Here is a 14932-nt window from a genome sequence, read left to right as displayed (position 1 = left end):
GGTAACAAGAATTACTGAGAAGCGAAAATATGTCAGTTAACGTATCAAAAATTATCCAGCTACATTCACAAACAGAAGGTGTTAATTGTCATTAAAATTCATATTGATACTCACAAGACCTATTTAATTTTCTGAGGGTACATTTTATCTTATCTATCAGCTTACATCCCACCTAATGATAACGCAGTACTTGACACAGAGTAGAAGCTCAATAAAAGTCTTATTTGACTGCATTCGAGTGTTCATAAATGGACTACTACCCACCCCATACTATTCCTGTCATTCCAGTGGCAGGACAAGGACCAGCTGCTTTTCTGCCCTGTCCACTTTGTACAGAAAGCAGAGCTGCACATACCTCAGGCCGTGAGACAAATCACCATCCCATGCAGTTTGCTTTTGTAAGCATGCTTATGCTACGAGATCCCTTATAGTTTGATCCCTTGCCTTAGAGTTCTGAGAAATCAAAATAAGGATTTCTAAACAAAATATATCTGCCTGGTAAGGTTACTTATTATTTGATTACACATACTTTCCTATGTCAAACCTATGCATTTATTTATTTAACATTTTTGAGGGAAATGAAGACATGTAAACACTGCTAAATTTGGAAACTCTGCTTAGAAATGGTAATGCCTCTCACATAATTATACAATTATTGTGGATTGTACTTCTGTTGATGACCACAGATGGGGATGCTGTGGTTTTGAATATTGGGTGAAAAATTGGTCATCTCTTCTCCCATCCCAAGTAAGATCATTAGAAAACTTGGTTCCTATAAATGTTGCTTTTTTTCTGGATTGTACATTCTCAATCCTTTAGATATAAATGAATATAATTCATCCACTTTGGACCTTAATGTTCCACTCTCACAAAATGAAAGGAATTGGTGCAGATACTATCTGTGATCCCCTCTAGCTCTATATTTTGGTGATCCTATAATTGAAGGATTTTGCCACATAGATCTTTCCCTCTCACCCTCACGCTCATCACCCTCTTCCACCTCTACCCCTGTTAAAAACAATAACAACATATTCCTTCCATCACAGGCCTTATTAATCCACCATTAGAATTATGCTCCTTTGAATTTTTGAGGCCCAAGAGACTTGCAAGGCAGAGTTTTGACTTCAGAAAACCAACAGTGACATGGGACAGTTGTATAATCTCCCAGAACCTCAGTTTCTCATCTGTAAAATGAAGGACAAAATGTATCCTTCTAGGGTTGTGTTTTCCCCACACATTGAAATGGTTATGTGAGGATAAATGAAGCCCAGCACACAATAAATTATCAATCCTTCCCTTTGCAGCCTCCAAGCACTTCCCACTGATGTGCAGGTTGCCACCTTGGGAGAGAATACATGATAACTAGTTGAGAGCCAGTCCTCCAAGGAATAAGACCTAGATGTTTAGCAGGGTATGAAGAAGGCTGTCTTAGTCCATTTTGTTGTTTGATATTCTGTTATTCTAACTATCACACCCCATCCCACCTGTGATGGTTTTAAGACATTATCCATAAATCCTTTTGGTTTAATCATCATAAAGGAGATGATTTTGAATCAAATCTTGACATCTAAGTAGGCAAAACATAAGTTGCAGTTCTTAGCAGCTTCTCTTCTGTCTTCCTGTTCTTGGGTGGAAGTTGGGGTGGGGGGGATATAGCGTATGGATGGTATATTAGTAATCTATTGTTGTGTAACAGATTATCCCAAAGCTCAGCTACTTAAAACAATAGTTTATGTGGTTCAGAAAGTTGGGAGCAGCTTTTTGGCTCAGGGTCTCTCATGAGGTTACCATGAAGATATTAGCTAGGGCTTCCATTATCTGAAGGCTTGATTGGGGCTGGAGGATCCACTTCCAAGATAGCTCACTCACATGGCTGTTGGCAGGAGGAGGCCTTGCTTTCTTGCCATGTGGATCTCTCTATAGGACACCTTGGGTCTCCTCATGATATTACAGCTGGCTTCACTCAGAGTGAATGACCAGAGTAAGAGAGAGAGAAGCTCCAACACCTTTGATGACCTAATCCTGGAACTCACACACTGACACTTCTGCTTTATTCTATCTATTTGAAGCAAGTTGCCAAGTGTAGTCCATACTGAATGAGAGGTGTATTCGAGTCTACCTTTTGAAAGGGGGGAGTATCAAAAGGATTTATGGATAATATCTTAAAACCATCACAGGTGGGATGGAGTGTGATAGTTAAAGAGCATTTTAATTTTCACTTAAAAGGGACTGTATAAAATTACTAAATACTATGGCTTACTGTTGGAAACTGTCAGTCATTTAGCATACCTGTTGTTTAGCAGGGTGGAGGGTAGAAAGGTGTGATGAGGAAAACATCTAGAACATAATGCAAGACAATATGTAATTTAAAATTTTCTAGTAACCACACTAAAAGATGTTAAAAAGAAAATATGTAATTTTAATAATATGCTTTTAGCTCTATATATGCAAAATATTTTCATTTCAATGCATAACCAATATAAAAATTATTAACAAGATATTTTAGACTCTTTTTTCTTTGTACTATCTCTTTGAAATCTGGTGTGTGTTTTATACTTATAGCATCCCTTGGTTTGCACTAGCACAATTTCAAGTTCTCAGGAGCCACATGTGGACAGTGCATGTCTAGAGAGCTAGGCCAGAAGTTAAGAATAGGTCACCGAGAACCATAGTCTGTATCCATTGTCCAAACAGAGGGCCCAGTAAAGCGTTTAAGCTGAAGAGCACCATGATCAGACTCCTGGTTTAGAAGTCACTCTCACTGTCCGATGTGTAGAACGTGGAGGGATGGAGCAGGCAAGCCCAGACATAAGCACATATTCGGGAGACTTTCAGAACATTCCATGTGAGAGCCTGAATGGGGCTAGTTATACTAAAGATGGAGAGGAGCCGATGTATGAAAGATAGTAAGGAGGTGGTTTGTAGTAGGTCCCATGACCATTTGGTTGTGAGAAAGTAGATGTAATAAGACAGAGACACTTAGAATGATTCCAAGGCTTCTGGCTCGGGTCATCGTGAGGAAAATTGTAAGAAAAGGAAATAGAGGAGTTAAAACATGGTTCACTTTGGGAGGATGACAAGGTAAGATTGCAGCTATAGATTTGGAAAAGTTTTGGTCGAGATACTATCGGAGCTGGAGGAGAAGACATCTAGTGGACAGTGGATGGATAAATCTGGAGCTTAGGGGAGACCTAAGCTCCTGGTAGAACCACCGCAAGGCTTCATAATTTTATGATATTGCTATGAAACTACCAGGCACTGTGGAAAGTTCCCGTTTTCTCAGTAGCTTGTTGTGGAGGCAGAATCAGCTGAGGAAGAAAGTGGAGCCACCTCAGGAAGACGCCTCTGAGCTGTGGGCACCAGCCAGGGAGGCCTGCTTCCCTGGCCCAGAATGACCTGGCTATTTAGCAGCGAGGGAGGGGCCATAAGAACCACACTGTGGTGTTATCTTGGAGGCAAGAGCTCCCTGGCCAGGCTGTGAAGGCTAGAGCTCACTGAGGGGAGTAGGAGGGGGAAGGAGTGTCTGGATAAAGCATCGGAAGTTAAAAACTCCTAGATTCTGAGGGTCTGTTGATGGCATGGATTTTGGTCTTTTTGATGAAAACCTCTTTTGTAATACATTCAATAAGTGGAATTCTTTGCAGCCGAAAGGAGCGGGAGGAGGAAGAGGAAAAGGAGGAGGAAAGAAGGAAGAGAAAGAAAGAAGAAAAGAATTCCTGCCTTGGAATTTGGCCTTTATTCTCCATCTCAGATAATATGTATCCTTGTTAGTGAAGAAAAAAATGTTTTTTTTTCTTTTCTTTTTTTTTTTTTTTTAGTAGCGATGGGATTTCACCATATTGACCGGGCTGCTCTCGAACTCCTGACCTGAGTGCCTTATATGAGTACACATGCCATGTTTAATTGTGTTTTTCTACTTACATTTCCTATTGTAACCTTCAGTGCTCATCTGGGTTGTTTTCTGTTTGCTTGCTTGCCTGTTTTTATTCTCTAAGAAACAATATAATGGCTAAGGCCCTATTTGTTGACTGATCCTATTTTGGAAGGTGAGCAGAGCTATGTGAGGTATTGAGACCCTTCCCTCTTTTACGCACCTAAAGTGAAGTGTGTCTGCCCACTTCCTGTTCCTTAATAGGGTGATGCTTTAATGCAAGGGTTGCAAACTAAAATGCCTGTCAGGGCCAGGTAGATAATACACCCGAGAGAAGTGAGCGTACATAGCACATGAGCTTGGCCAAAGGGAGCAGCTATTGCGAAGCTCCAGCAGATTCTTGTGAAGTGGCAACATGGGCCTACTTGCCAGATGTTCTTATGTTTGTGTGTGAAATTTTTTAGTGAAGTTTCCCCACTTTTAACTTCACAAAATATCAATTTTATTTAAACACTGCAGATTAAATAAAATATGTTGGTGGGTTCTTATCAACCCACAGTGCACCAGTCTTTGACATTAATCTAAATGCTTTATATGAGTATGCATGTCATGTTTCATTGTCTTTTTCTATTACATTTCCTACTGTAACCTTCAGTGCTCATCTGGGTTGTGTTTTGTTTGCTTACTTGTTTGTTTTTATTCTCTAAGAAAAAATATAATGGCTAAGGCCCTATTTGTTGGCTAATCCCACTTCTGGAAGGTGAGCAGACCTAAGTGAGGTATTGAGACCTTTCCCTCTTTTAGGCACCTAAAACGGCAGACCATATGGAAAATGGCATATTCCCCTGGCAGATTCCCACAGTGGTGGTGGGAGAGGAGTGATCCCGGTGCAATTGGCCACGTTTTGGTGGTGACTCCTCTAATAAGTGCCAGGTTACTTAAAGTAGATCTCATATTTAATAGTAAATGAAATATCAAAGTCATTCATGAGGATGCTAGATAGCATGTGGAAAATAAACAGTCATTCTTTCCAGTGCTCAAAGTTAAACATAAAAAAAAAATCAGATGCAAGAAGGAAGTAGGTGAGAGAGAATATAGGAGGAAAATGTATGCAATTCAACAGGTTTCATGGGCATTTCCCTTGGATGTTATCGAGCTCTATGTCTTAGGTTTGTAGAAGAGAAGTGATGCTTCCCCATCATGCTCCCTAGTCCTCCACCCTCCGCTCTATCCTATGGGGCAGAGTTGCTATAGATTGGTGATATTCTAGGACATTGGACCATGTTTGCTAGTAGAACGTTTGCTGCCCACTAAAAGGTCATGCATAATGTCCACACAAAGACCTGTACATGAGATTTACAACTTTATTCATAACAGTCAGACTAGAAATAACCTGAATATTCACCAATGGGTAAATGTATAAACAAACAGTAGTAACCTTTACAATGGGATACTACTCAGCAATAAAAAGAACAAGCCACTGACATACACTACAACATGGGTGACTCACAAAACATTCTGCTGAATGAGGGAAGTCGGAACCCAAAGCATTTATGCTATCTGAATTTATATGAAACTCGAGAAAAGGCAAACTTAATCTATAATGACAAAATAGATCTATGGTTGCTTGAGGCTTGGGATGGAGGGTATGTAATACAAAAGGACATGAAGGAATTTAGGCAAAAGATGATGGAAATGATCTATATGTTGATTGTGGTGGTGTTTCCATGTCTGGTTATAGTTTTGAAACTCATTAAAGTTATGCTTAAAATGGGTGCATATTCTTTCACATAAATTATACCTCAGTAGAGTCGATGTAAACAAAAGGTCACATACAAAGGTGTATTATCTCCTGTCCCTCTTTCATGTGTGCTACAGAAGCAGTCTAAAGACCTAACTCTTTTTTCTTCTTTCTTCCTCCATATGGCCTGAATGGGGATATTCCTCCTGCTTAGGATGTGCCCAGCCAACATTTTGCTCTTATGTTGCCTGATCAAGCATTTTCATCTGTTTGGATTTCTGTCTTCATTTATGGCAGACGAGGTGTGGTGAAATGTTGAAGTTGAGTTTGGGCTTATGAGGAGAAAAGGTGTTCCATCTCTGATCCTCCAGGCTTGCTCAGGTGTCCCAGCCCAGCTTACAAGGGCTGTGCACTGTGGGTAGGGGACCGACTTCAGCTGAGAATGGGACACTTGCTTGTCTTTTCTTTACCAATTTTCTGTAGTATACAGCTCCCTCAGGGACATTTTGGAGAGGGATGGCTGAGGTTTATGAAATGATTTGGATATTCCTAAGACCCTTGATTAATACCGTCTAAACACTATAATTATTTCTAAGTCTTCCATAGACATACCACTGCCAAAGGCCTCATTGCCTTTACAGAAACGTCATTCTCCAGTCTCAGTACCACTCTGGCTGGTCAGATACTTACTTTTCAAAATACAGCTTGAGTCATTGTCCTGAATCCTTCCTACCCTCCAGCCTCAAAGCACATGTATCTCTTGTTCCATGATCCAAAAGAAGGAAAAGGGGCTTAAGTGTGATGGGAGTCTGGGTTCACATCTTGACCTGCTGCTTACTGAGTGGGTGACTTAGAGCAAGTCACTTACCCTCTCTGAGCTCCAGAATGTATGTTTTTATACATATTGTATAGTATAGTACAGTATATATAGTCACCAAGCCTCAGAAATTGATATATATATTTAGTATTTTTTTATTTCTAAAATAGTGATGATAATTCCTACTTTTCAGGATTGGTGTATATATTATATAATATAGTTAATGTATACAATTTGCACAATGAAGATGCATAATGTATTTTAGCTATTACTATTATTAGCTGTAGTGGCAGAGACAGCCCCCCACTTCTCCTTGCATGCAGGTGTGGACCTAGGACATGGAGACAATAGAATGTAAGAGCTGTGTGTTACTCCTGGGGTAAAGATTTTAGAAAAGGACAGGCCTTCCCTAATGTCTTTTTCCATTTCTGTTGACTGGAAGCAGAAAACAAAGAGCCCCTAGAAGATGGTGAAACCGTAAGATTTATGGAGCCTGGAGTCCTTAAGTCACTACCTGGGAGACAGCTACCTCTCACCCAGGAACACCTGCATTGGGCTGTTTTATAAGAAAGAAACAATCTTATTTGGGGTTAGGTCCCTGAAATTCTGGGTTTTATTTATTGTAGCCATTAGTGTTAATTGCCCTGGTGAATTTAGAAATTGGCACTTTGAAGTGGAGGTGAATGTAAGAAAAACCTAAGATATGTTGCATCGACCCAGCAGTTGGACGGTGGGTGGCACAGACACTGATATCAAAGGCTGGGAAGATGGAGACCTGTGGAAGAGATGGCAGAGCATTTGGTAAATCTGTTGCTGGTGATTATTTAAAAGGTATGCCCAGTGCCTGACAAGTCTTTATCTCCAGGAGAGAGGCTAGCTATTACTTATTGTATTCAGCAAGGCATAACCAGATAGATGTGCTCTGCTAAGAACTCGTTTGTATGAGTGCAGAAATGAAATAGTCTAGACAGAGTCCAGAAATCTGATGTTTCACAGGATTGGAAAAGCATTATTGTCCTCAACCCATAGAATATGTCACTGAAAAAGTCTTAGAGCAACATAGGTCCATTTAAAAATCTCAAGTTAATAGATACCATGCTAGCATCTACAGAGACTAGGAAATAACTAGGGACTCTTCTCTGCCCTCAAGAAGTTTATAACTTAGTAGAAAAGACAAAAATGTGTACAAATAACTGCAGTGGAAGACAGTTAATGGTTGAAACATACATTGCTATAAATAATGCAAGAATCACAGCATTCTAGGGTAGCATAGGGGCTCTCAAAAGGACTGGGGAGCTTGGACCTAGGTTTCTCATCAAGCCCTGAAACCCATGAATGAATTAATAAACGTCAGTTGTTTCTCAAACTCATTTTCATCTTACTGAAACACTAGAGTTCAGATTTGGTCTCTGGGGTAGTAGTGATCCTCTGGGCATTGAGAAGCTCCCTCAGGCCAGCCCATGACTTTCCTAGCAGTGTTCTTCCCTGCCTTCACAAGTAGTTCAGACTGAGACCTGTGTGGGTTCCCTACTGAGGGCCTCATTTCCGTAAAGACAGAAGAGGGCTCTGACATCCTTATTTTTCTTCAACTGCCCTGAGATGATGAGATGCCCCAGACCTGAAAGCACCATTGTGTTTGCTGAGACTGCTTGTTTTTTATTGTCTCTTGTGTTTTAAATAGTCATTCTTTGGGCAAAGAATGGGAACTTGCAGCTCCTTATTGTTTCCTGGCATGAACCTAGTACCTTTTAACTTGCTTTTATTGCCTCTTTGGCTATGTGAAGCATTTATCTAAATATAGACTGGTACAACACTATGAACAGGACTGGAATAAGATAAAATTTTCTTTCCGATCAATTCTGTTGCATCTTCTTGTAAACACTAGGTACTGTTCTTTTCTTAGAGTGGCAAGAGTAGGCATCAAAAAGAGATGATATTGAGTTGCAAAGCTTTTCTAAGTGGAAGTCAATCACTGCCAGGCCTTTTAAGGTCATGAGGCCCAGGTACTGAGTGCTCTGGACACTGGCTCTGCCTATGACCTTAGGCAACCCACATAATCATGGTCAGCGACATGTACTGCCCCTTGGAGGCAGGGCGGTGGAGTGGAAAGGGCACAGGATTTGACAGAACCCAATTGGATCTACTGCCCTGCCACTTATTTTGGGGTGACCTTGGGTACGTTCCTTATTCTCGCTTCTAAAAGGGGGCAATACTAATAAAATCTGTCTCTTAGGGTTCTTGTGAGGATTAAATGTGATGAATATATGTAACTTAGCACATTTTCAAGAAATAGTAGCTATTTTTTTTCTAGGTAGGTACTTTGTGGCGTTAATATATCAAATGCACCCATATCTTTAATTTTATTTCTAGGAGGAATAATCTGTATAAATTTATTAATGGTATTAACAAAAAGCAGCTCTCACCTTCTTGTGAATTAGATCCAAATCCCTTAATGTCTTCGTTCATTCAGGTGAGAGGGTTTCATTACTGCAGGAGTGCACTGTAGTAATTAGAGCAGGGTCTCTAGTCTCAGGGTTCAAAACTTGGTGTGTGATATTGAACCAGTTGCTTAAGTTCACTGGGCCATAATCCTTGATCTGTGACTTCAAATTGAAACTATTTATAGGCTTTACTTGCTTAATATAAATCTTTCTATTTTGGGTGCAGAAATATTGGGTTTGATTCTAAGGGACCACCTCAGACCCTGGTGGGGGTTCTGTAATATCTGTTACACGTACCCTGTTGCCTTTATTAATTTTGCATTCTGAGTTGCAAAACTCATCTGGTTTCCAGAGATTTGGGGATCTATGATATACCCTCATAGGATTGCTGAGCTATATTCACTTCATGCCCCGCCTCCGAATCTTATTAGCTATTATTATCATCTTGGAATAGTTTTTTGATGTAGCGGTTATTCTCCCATTTTACATATGGGGAAAATAAGACCCAGAAAAGTTAAATCGCCACACAGCTCATATGTGGTACGGTCAGAATACAAGCAAGGCATTCCTGACATCAGATTCCGTGCATTCTGTTGAATTAATTCTGCTGAATTCCCAGGACCCTGTACATGCCCTGGCAGAGCCAACCTCAATTAAGATTCCACCTGGAGAGATTAGAGTCTACAGTTAAGAAAACACAATCAGCTGGGACTGTACTCTTCAAGCATTTCACAGGCAGACCAGTTCTGTTATGGGATCCTCACCTTCCTTCAGCAGTTGTGCAGAGGATGGAAGGGTGAGTCCTGGAAGGCTCCCACAGGGGCTACCAACCGCATGGTGTGAGGAGGGAGCTGGCCTGCACACTGTCCTCTGCTGATTTCTCCTAAGGGATGTCAGCAGAGCATTGACAGGGTCTGTGATACACCGTTTAGCATAATTCTGTGCCATAGCAGGAACAGCCTATTTTGTGAAAAGCTCAGGATGAACGCTGTCTCTCTCACTACTGTTTTGATGTTCACCGACAAACCCACCTACCATCAAATGATTCCCACCACACTGCCTGCTGTGGTGCCTGAAATTTGTGCTAAAGCCATCAGTCTCCAGAGACTACCAATAAAATAGCAGTACATTACCCAGAAGTAACAAATGAACTGTGATCTTTCCTTTCTTCTCTGAGAGATTTGCCTCAAGGGATGGGACTTGGAACAAAGATGTTTCAAGGGAAGACAGATCAAGAAAGTTCTGGACAGTAGGGTAGGGGATGAGGGAAGGATAAGAGGTGGGTCACCATCACTGAAGAGTCTGGGTGAGCTGGGGGTGCTAACTCCCAGGGTGGAGGTGGCCTCTGATGGACATGGCCTCTAAGGAGAGGAACACAGGTTCATTTAAAAATCTCAAGTTAATAGATACCATGCTAGCATCTACAGAGACAAACAGGGACCCAAAAGCACCCCTCAGCCAAGGAAAGGGATGAAGGGGTCATTTGCCTGTTTTACACGTGTATCCAGATCAGGACCTGGAAAGGAAGACTTCCTTCGCTGTTGCTGAGACTCTGAGCTCTTGGAAGACAGTGACTGTCTTTTTGTCTCTCTCTCCCCAGAACTCAGCAGAGTAACCCATGACTTGTTTGACTGAACAGAGTGGCCGTGGATTCAGTGCTCTGCTCTAGTCTCCACCTGACAGTTTCCTTCTGACACTGCTATGAGCAACCCCCATATTTATACAGATGAGTGCTCCGTAACTCCACTTCTCTTCAATAAGAAGAAAGAGCAACACCGCTAACAGCCACTTACTTGTTGGTGGTGAGACTTTGGGCAAATAATTGAGCTCTCTGTTTATTCATTGATAAAATGTAGAGAATACCCCTGGCTTCCCATACTTGTGGTGAGGACTCAGTAAGGTTCTTGCGGACTGATTGTATCCCCCTCCAAACCCCCCAGTTCACACACTGAAGCTCTAATCTCCAGTATGATTGTTTTTGGAATTAGGGCCTGTATGGAGGTAATCAAATTAACAGAGGTCATAAGAGTGGGGCCTTAATCCAACAGGACTAATATTCTTATAAAATGGGGAAGAGACAGGACACCAGAGATCTCTATCTCTCTCCCCCTTCTCTCTCTCTCTCTGTGTCTCTCTCTCTTCTCTCTCTCTTTCCCTGTTGTGCACAGAAGAAAGACCATATGAGGACACAGCAAGAAGGCGGCTGTCTTCAATCCAGGAAGAGAGGCCTCATCAGAGATGGAATGTTCCTTCACTTCGATCAGGATTTCTAGTGTCCAGAACTGTGAGAAAATAAATTTCTGTTGTTTAAGTCACCCAGTCTGTGGTATTTTGTTACGACAGTCCTAGCAAACTAACATAAAGTGCTTTGATACAGCACCAGGCACAAAGTAGAGATTCATTAATTGTAATAATACCATATCAATAATTATTGATAATGGCACTACCAATAATTGCCATTGTTATTCATTCTAACAAAACACCCCCCCTTCTAGGAGAGAGAGAAATAATTCTGGAAACTCCAGTAACAGTCTGCAAATCCACTTTGAGCTTCTGATGAGAAATTGAGGGCACTCGAAAGAAAGAAACCACATTCACTGAAATTTTCTGATCCTATTTCTGTACGTACGTCATGATGATTTGTGTCAAGTAATATGACTGCATCTTTCCTCTGAGGAACTTAATGTGCTTATGTCAACTACTTATCCATCAGGCAAATGTTTACATCCTGAGGATGAACTAAGGGAATGTCTTAGATAGCTGGGAGCCTGAGGCTAGGACTATGCACCAAGGGGCACTAATAAAATCAGATAATCAAATTTATTCCACCTTCTCTGTGGTTTAGGCTGTGTGGTGTGGAAGCAGGCCAGGTGGTTGGTTTTAGGAATCACAGGGTTGAGCTTACGGTACAAGACAGATTTTACTTCAAGTCTAAGTTAGCCTTGACTAATGATTGTTCCATCACTTTTAGAAGTCCAGCTAACTCTCACTCACAGGCACATCAGGAGAGGGACCTCTTAAGACTGCTTTCTCTCCAAAACTCTGAGGTTCTGGTTTCATAACTGTGTTAGTCCATTTTCATGCTGCCGATAAAGACATACCCAAGACTGGACAATTTACAAAAGAAAAAGGTTTAATTGGACTTACAGTTCCACGTGGCTAGGGAAGCCTCACAATCATGGTGGAAGGCAAGGGGGAGCAAGTCACATCTTACATGGATGGCAGCAGGCAAAAAGAGAGAGAGTTTGTGCAGGAAAACTCCCCCTTATAATAACCATCAGCTCTCGTGAGATTTACTATCACCAGAACAGCATGGAAAAGATCGACCCCCATGATTCAGTTACCTCCCACCAGTTCCCTTCTACAACACGTGGGAATTCAAGATGAGATTTGGGTGGGGACACAGCCAAACCATATCAATAACATTCATATTCTTCAGGACACCCCAGTCAAGCCCTCCACATGGACCTGTGGGCTGCAGACTGTTGCAGATAGATCAGGGAGGAGGGCAGAAAAGGTCCCTCAGCAATTGCAGTTTTTTGTGCCTGCATTTTCAATTCAGATGAATGCAATAGAAATGGCCCTAAAATGTATTTGAAAAAAACAGAACCATCTAAGTCCATTGGTCAGAGCTCCAAATGGTTTATAAAGAGGGGGAAAACTATGCTGACTTCTGAAACATGGGAAGGGGGTTACATTGGCTTGATTGAAAACAGTTGAAGGAGTTTTTTTGTGTGTGTTTTTCCCCCAAGTTTCTCTTTAAATCAGCATTGTCCAACTGTCCCCAAAGACTACATAAGGCACAGTTGAAATCTGTATTGTCCTTTGGTGTTACTGCCTCTCCACTGCCCTGACTTCACAGGATGGGGTGTTGTAGCCTATAGAATCCCTTGCTTTTTATTACTTCATCACAGATGGATGAAGTACTCAAATCTGTATCATTAAACCGACTTCTTTTGTGCCTCTCAGACTGTTCACTGAGTTAACGTTGTTTTAATGTATTCATTAGATTCGAACATTTACTGAACACTCACCATGTGCCAGGCCCTCTTAAAGGCACTGGAGATGCTAAGGCAAATGAGACACTGATCCTGCTTCCAAGGGCTCCAGTGTAGTGGAGGGGCAGAGAAATAGTTACTAACATATGGCAATGGAGAAGGGCAAGGTATGGAGAAAGGCTTTGAAGAGTGCACCAGGGACCTGGAGGTGACCTTCCAGGAGGGAAGAAAAAGACAGGAACATTAGGAGGGAGAAAATTTAATTGGGAAAAAGAAGCAGCCAGCAGGTTGTTTTGAGAGACTCAATCTGTTTGCTGTATGGCTAAAGGCAGCTGGTGATGTTGGTATTGATAAGCTGCATGACATAATGATTTGGCCTAGAAAGAAAAAAAGAAGAAAAGAAAGGAAAGAAAGAAAAGGAGGGAGGGACAAAGGAAATCACCTTCAATATTTGAGAAAATATCATCAATGAATCCATCGTCTTCTATTCCAAAATTCCAACCCTTTCTCTCAGGAGGACCTGAGAGATTGGTCTATTAGAGGTTCTCTGTGGCTTCCATAAAATCTAACAAAAATACCCCACCAAGTTTATTGCCTTTCTTGTTTCTCAGAAGACTGGAGAATGGACTTGCCTTGGACCAAACCCTCAAGTGCACTGACTTAGGAAAGGCTATAAAAATAGATGTGTTTTGTTACAAGGGTGATATTAAGATGGATAAAATTAAGTATATATTATTATCTGGCTTGAACATATAGTTAATTAGCATGTAGCTTTGAATTTGTTATGTTGGTGGCCAAACCTGTTACAAATGGGTTGGAATGCTATCCTAATTGCCTGATTCTATAAGTAGGTTTCCAGAGATGGGTCCTAGCATATAGCTACACAAATGTAGTACTGCCCACAATAAAAATGGAGGTGAGGGGCAGGAGAAAGATGTAGTAGCTACTGAATTAAAGCTCAGTTTAAGGACTGTTTTTCACATGAATTGGGCACCAGTAGTAAAGTGCATATGGTGGCCAACCAGGCCAGAGGAAAGGGAATGGGGAGCAAGAATTCTTCTGGAGAGCACCTGTGCCCTTCCACAACTGCGTTCTTCTGATTTTTGTCCTAACCTTCCAGTAACTCATTGGGCTTAATTAATGGGATTTGGTTGATTTTATCTGCAAATCTCTTTTGTACATATCTGAAGACTTAAACCGTGGTGGTAAAGAAATTGACTCAAACTTTTTCAGTCCAGAGACCAGATGACTGAAATCATGTCTTATTCATCTTTGCATCCTGAGCACCCAGAGTAGATACTCCCTATATTCATTATATAAATTAATGAGCTTCTTTACTCTACCTTGTTTTACCCTAGAAAACATATTTCTTCAACAAATGTTTACTAATTATCTACTTTTTGCCAGGTACTGAGTTAGGCACTAGGGATATGAGTGGGCAAGAGAGAAAAGACCCTTCCTCCTGGAGTTTGCTGCCCATAAGGAAAGACAATAATTAAATCAAGCATTACAAGAAATTATGATATCATCACAATATGGCAAGTGAATGCTAATAGAGCCAATACCAAGGGGGCCACATTTATTGAGGAGGTGGCTCAAGGGACACCTCTTGTGTAGGTGACTCAAATTAAGTTAGCACTCTCAGCTCTAATGGTGCTGATAATCTATTTGGAGAAAAATAGAATATTATGCATGCAAAAGTAAGAAAGAGTACAGCATAGGACATTCTAGGTTCAGTGTTAGATCATGGATTACAGAGAGTAGAAAGGGGTGATATCAAAAAGGGTATATGTAGGCTCAGAAGTTTGCAGGAGGAAAGAGCACTTGGACTGTCCTTGGAAGATGGGTAGAAGATTGGAATAGAACAAGGGAGGAAAGACAGAAATAAGAATCCCACACAATGGGGGAAGTGAAGCCTCAATGGGTAGTGGCAGGAGACAGGCTGAAATCATGCAAGACCTGGTGAGTCAGTGGAAATGAAAGTGTAAGCGTAGTTCTATTACCATTATTATTCTTAATAATGTGATAGAAGCTACTGTATATCAAGTCCTGGTCTGGGTTAGG

General features: G+C 41.1%; 2 protein-coding genes across 3 annotated transcripts in view; one reads left to right on the top strand and one right to left on the bottom strand.

Annotated features, from left to right (window-relative positions):
* The window catches only part of TSEN15 (tRNA splicing endonuclease subunit 15), a 42676-nt gene extending 31532 nt beyond the window's left edge, over positions 1-11144 (top strand). The window contains exon 5 of one of the 2 annotated variants that reach the window (XM_050765966.1): positions 11039-11144. In XM_050765966.1, the coding sequence (XP_050621923.1) occupies positions 11039-11143 (105 nt within the window). In that variant the 3' untranslated portion in view covers position 11144. Of the gene's footprint in view, positions 1-5826; positions 5928-11038 lie in introns of those variants that run through there. The other variant, XM_050765956.1, reaches the window with a different exon arrangement.
* ARPC5 (actin related protein 2/3 complex subunit 5) overlaps positions 1-14932 on the bottom strand; it is a 1051210-nt gene that overhangs the window by 457126 nt on the left and 579152 nt on the right. The window lies entirely within an intron of this gene.

The sequence above is a fragment of the Macaca thibetana genome, chromosome 1, assembly GCF_024542745.1.
Source record: "Macaca thibetana thibetana isolate TM-01 chromosome 1, ASM2454274v1, whole genome shotgun sequence".
Lineage (NCBI taxonomy): Eukaryota > Metazoa > Chordata > Mammalia > Primates > Cercopithecidae > Macaca > Macaca thibetana.
The sequence above is the reverse complement of the archived record's forward strand: the minus strand, read 5'-3'. Positions and strand labels throughout refer to the sequence as shown.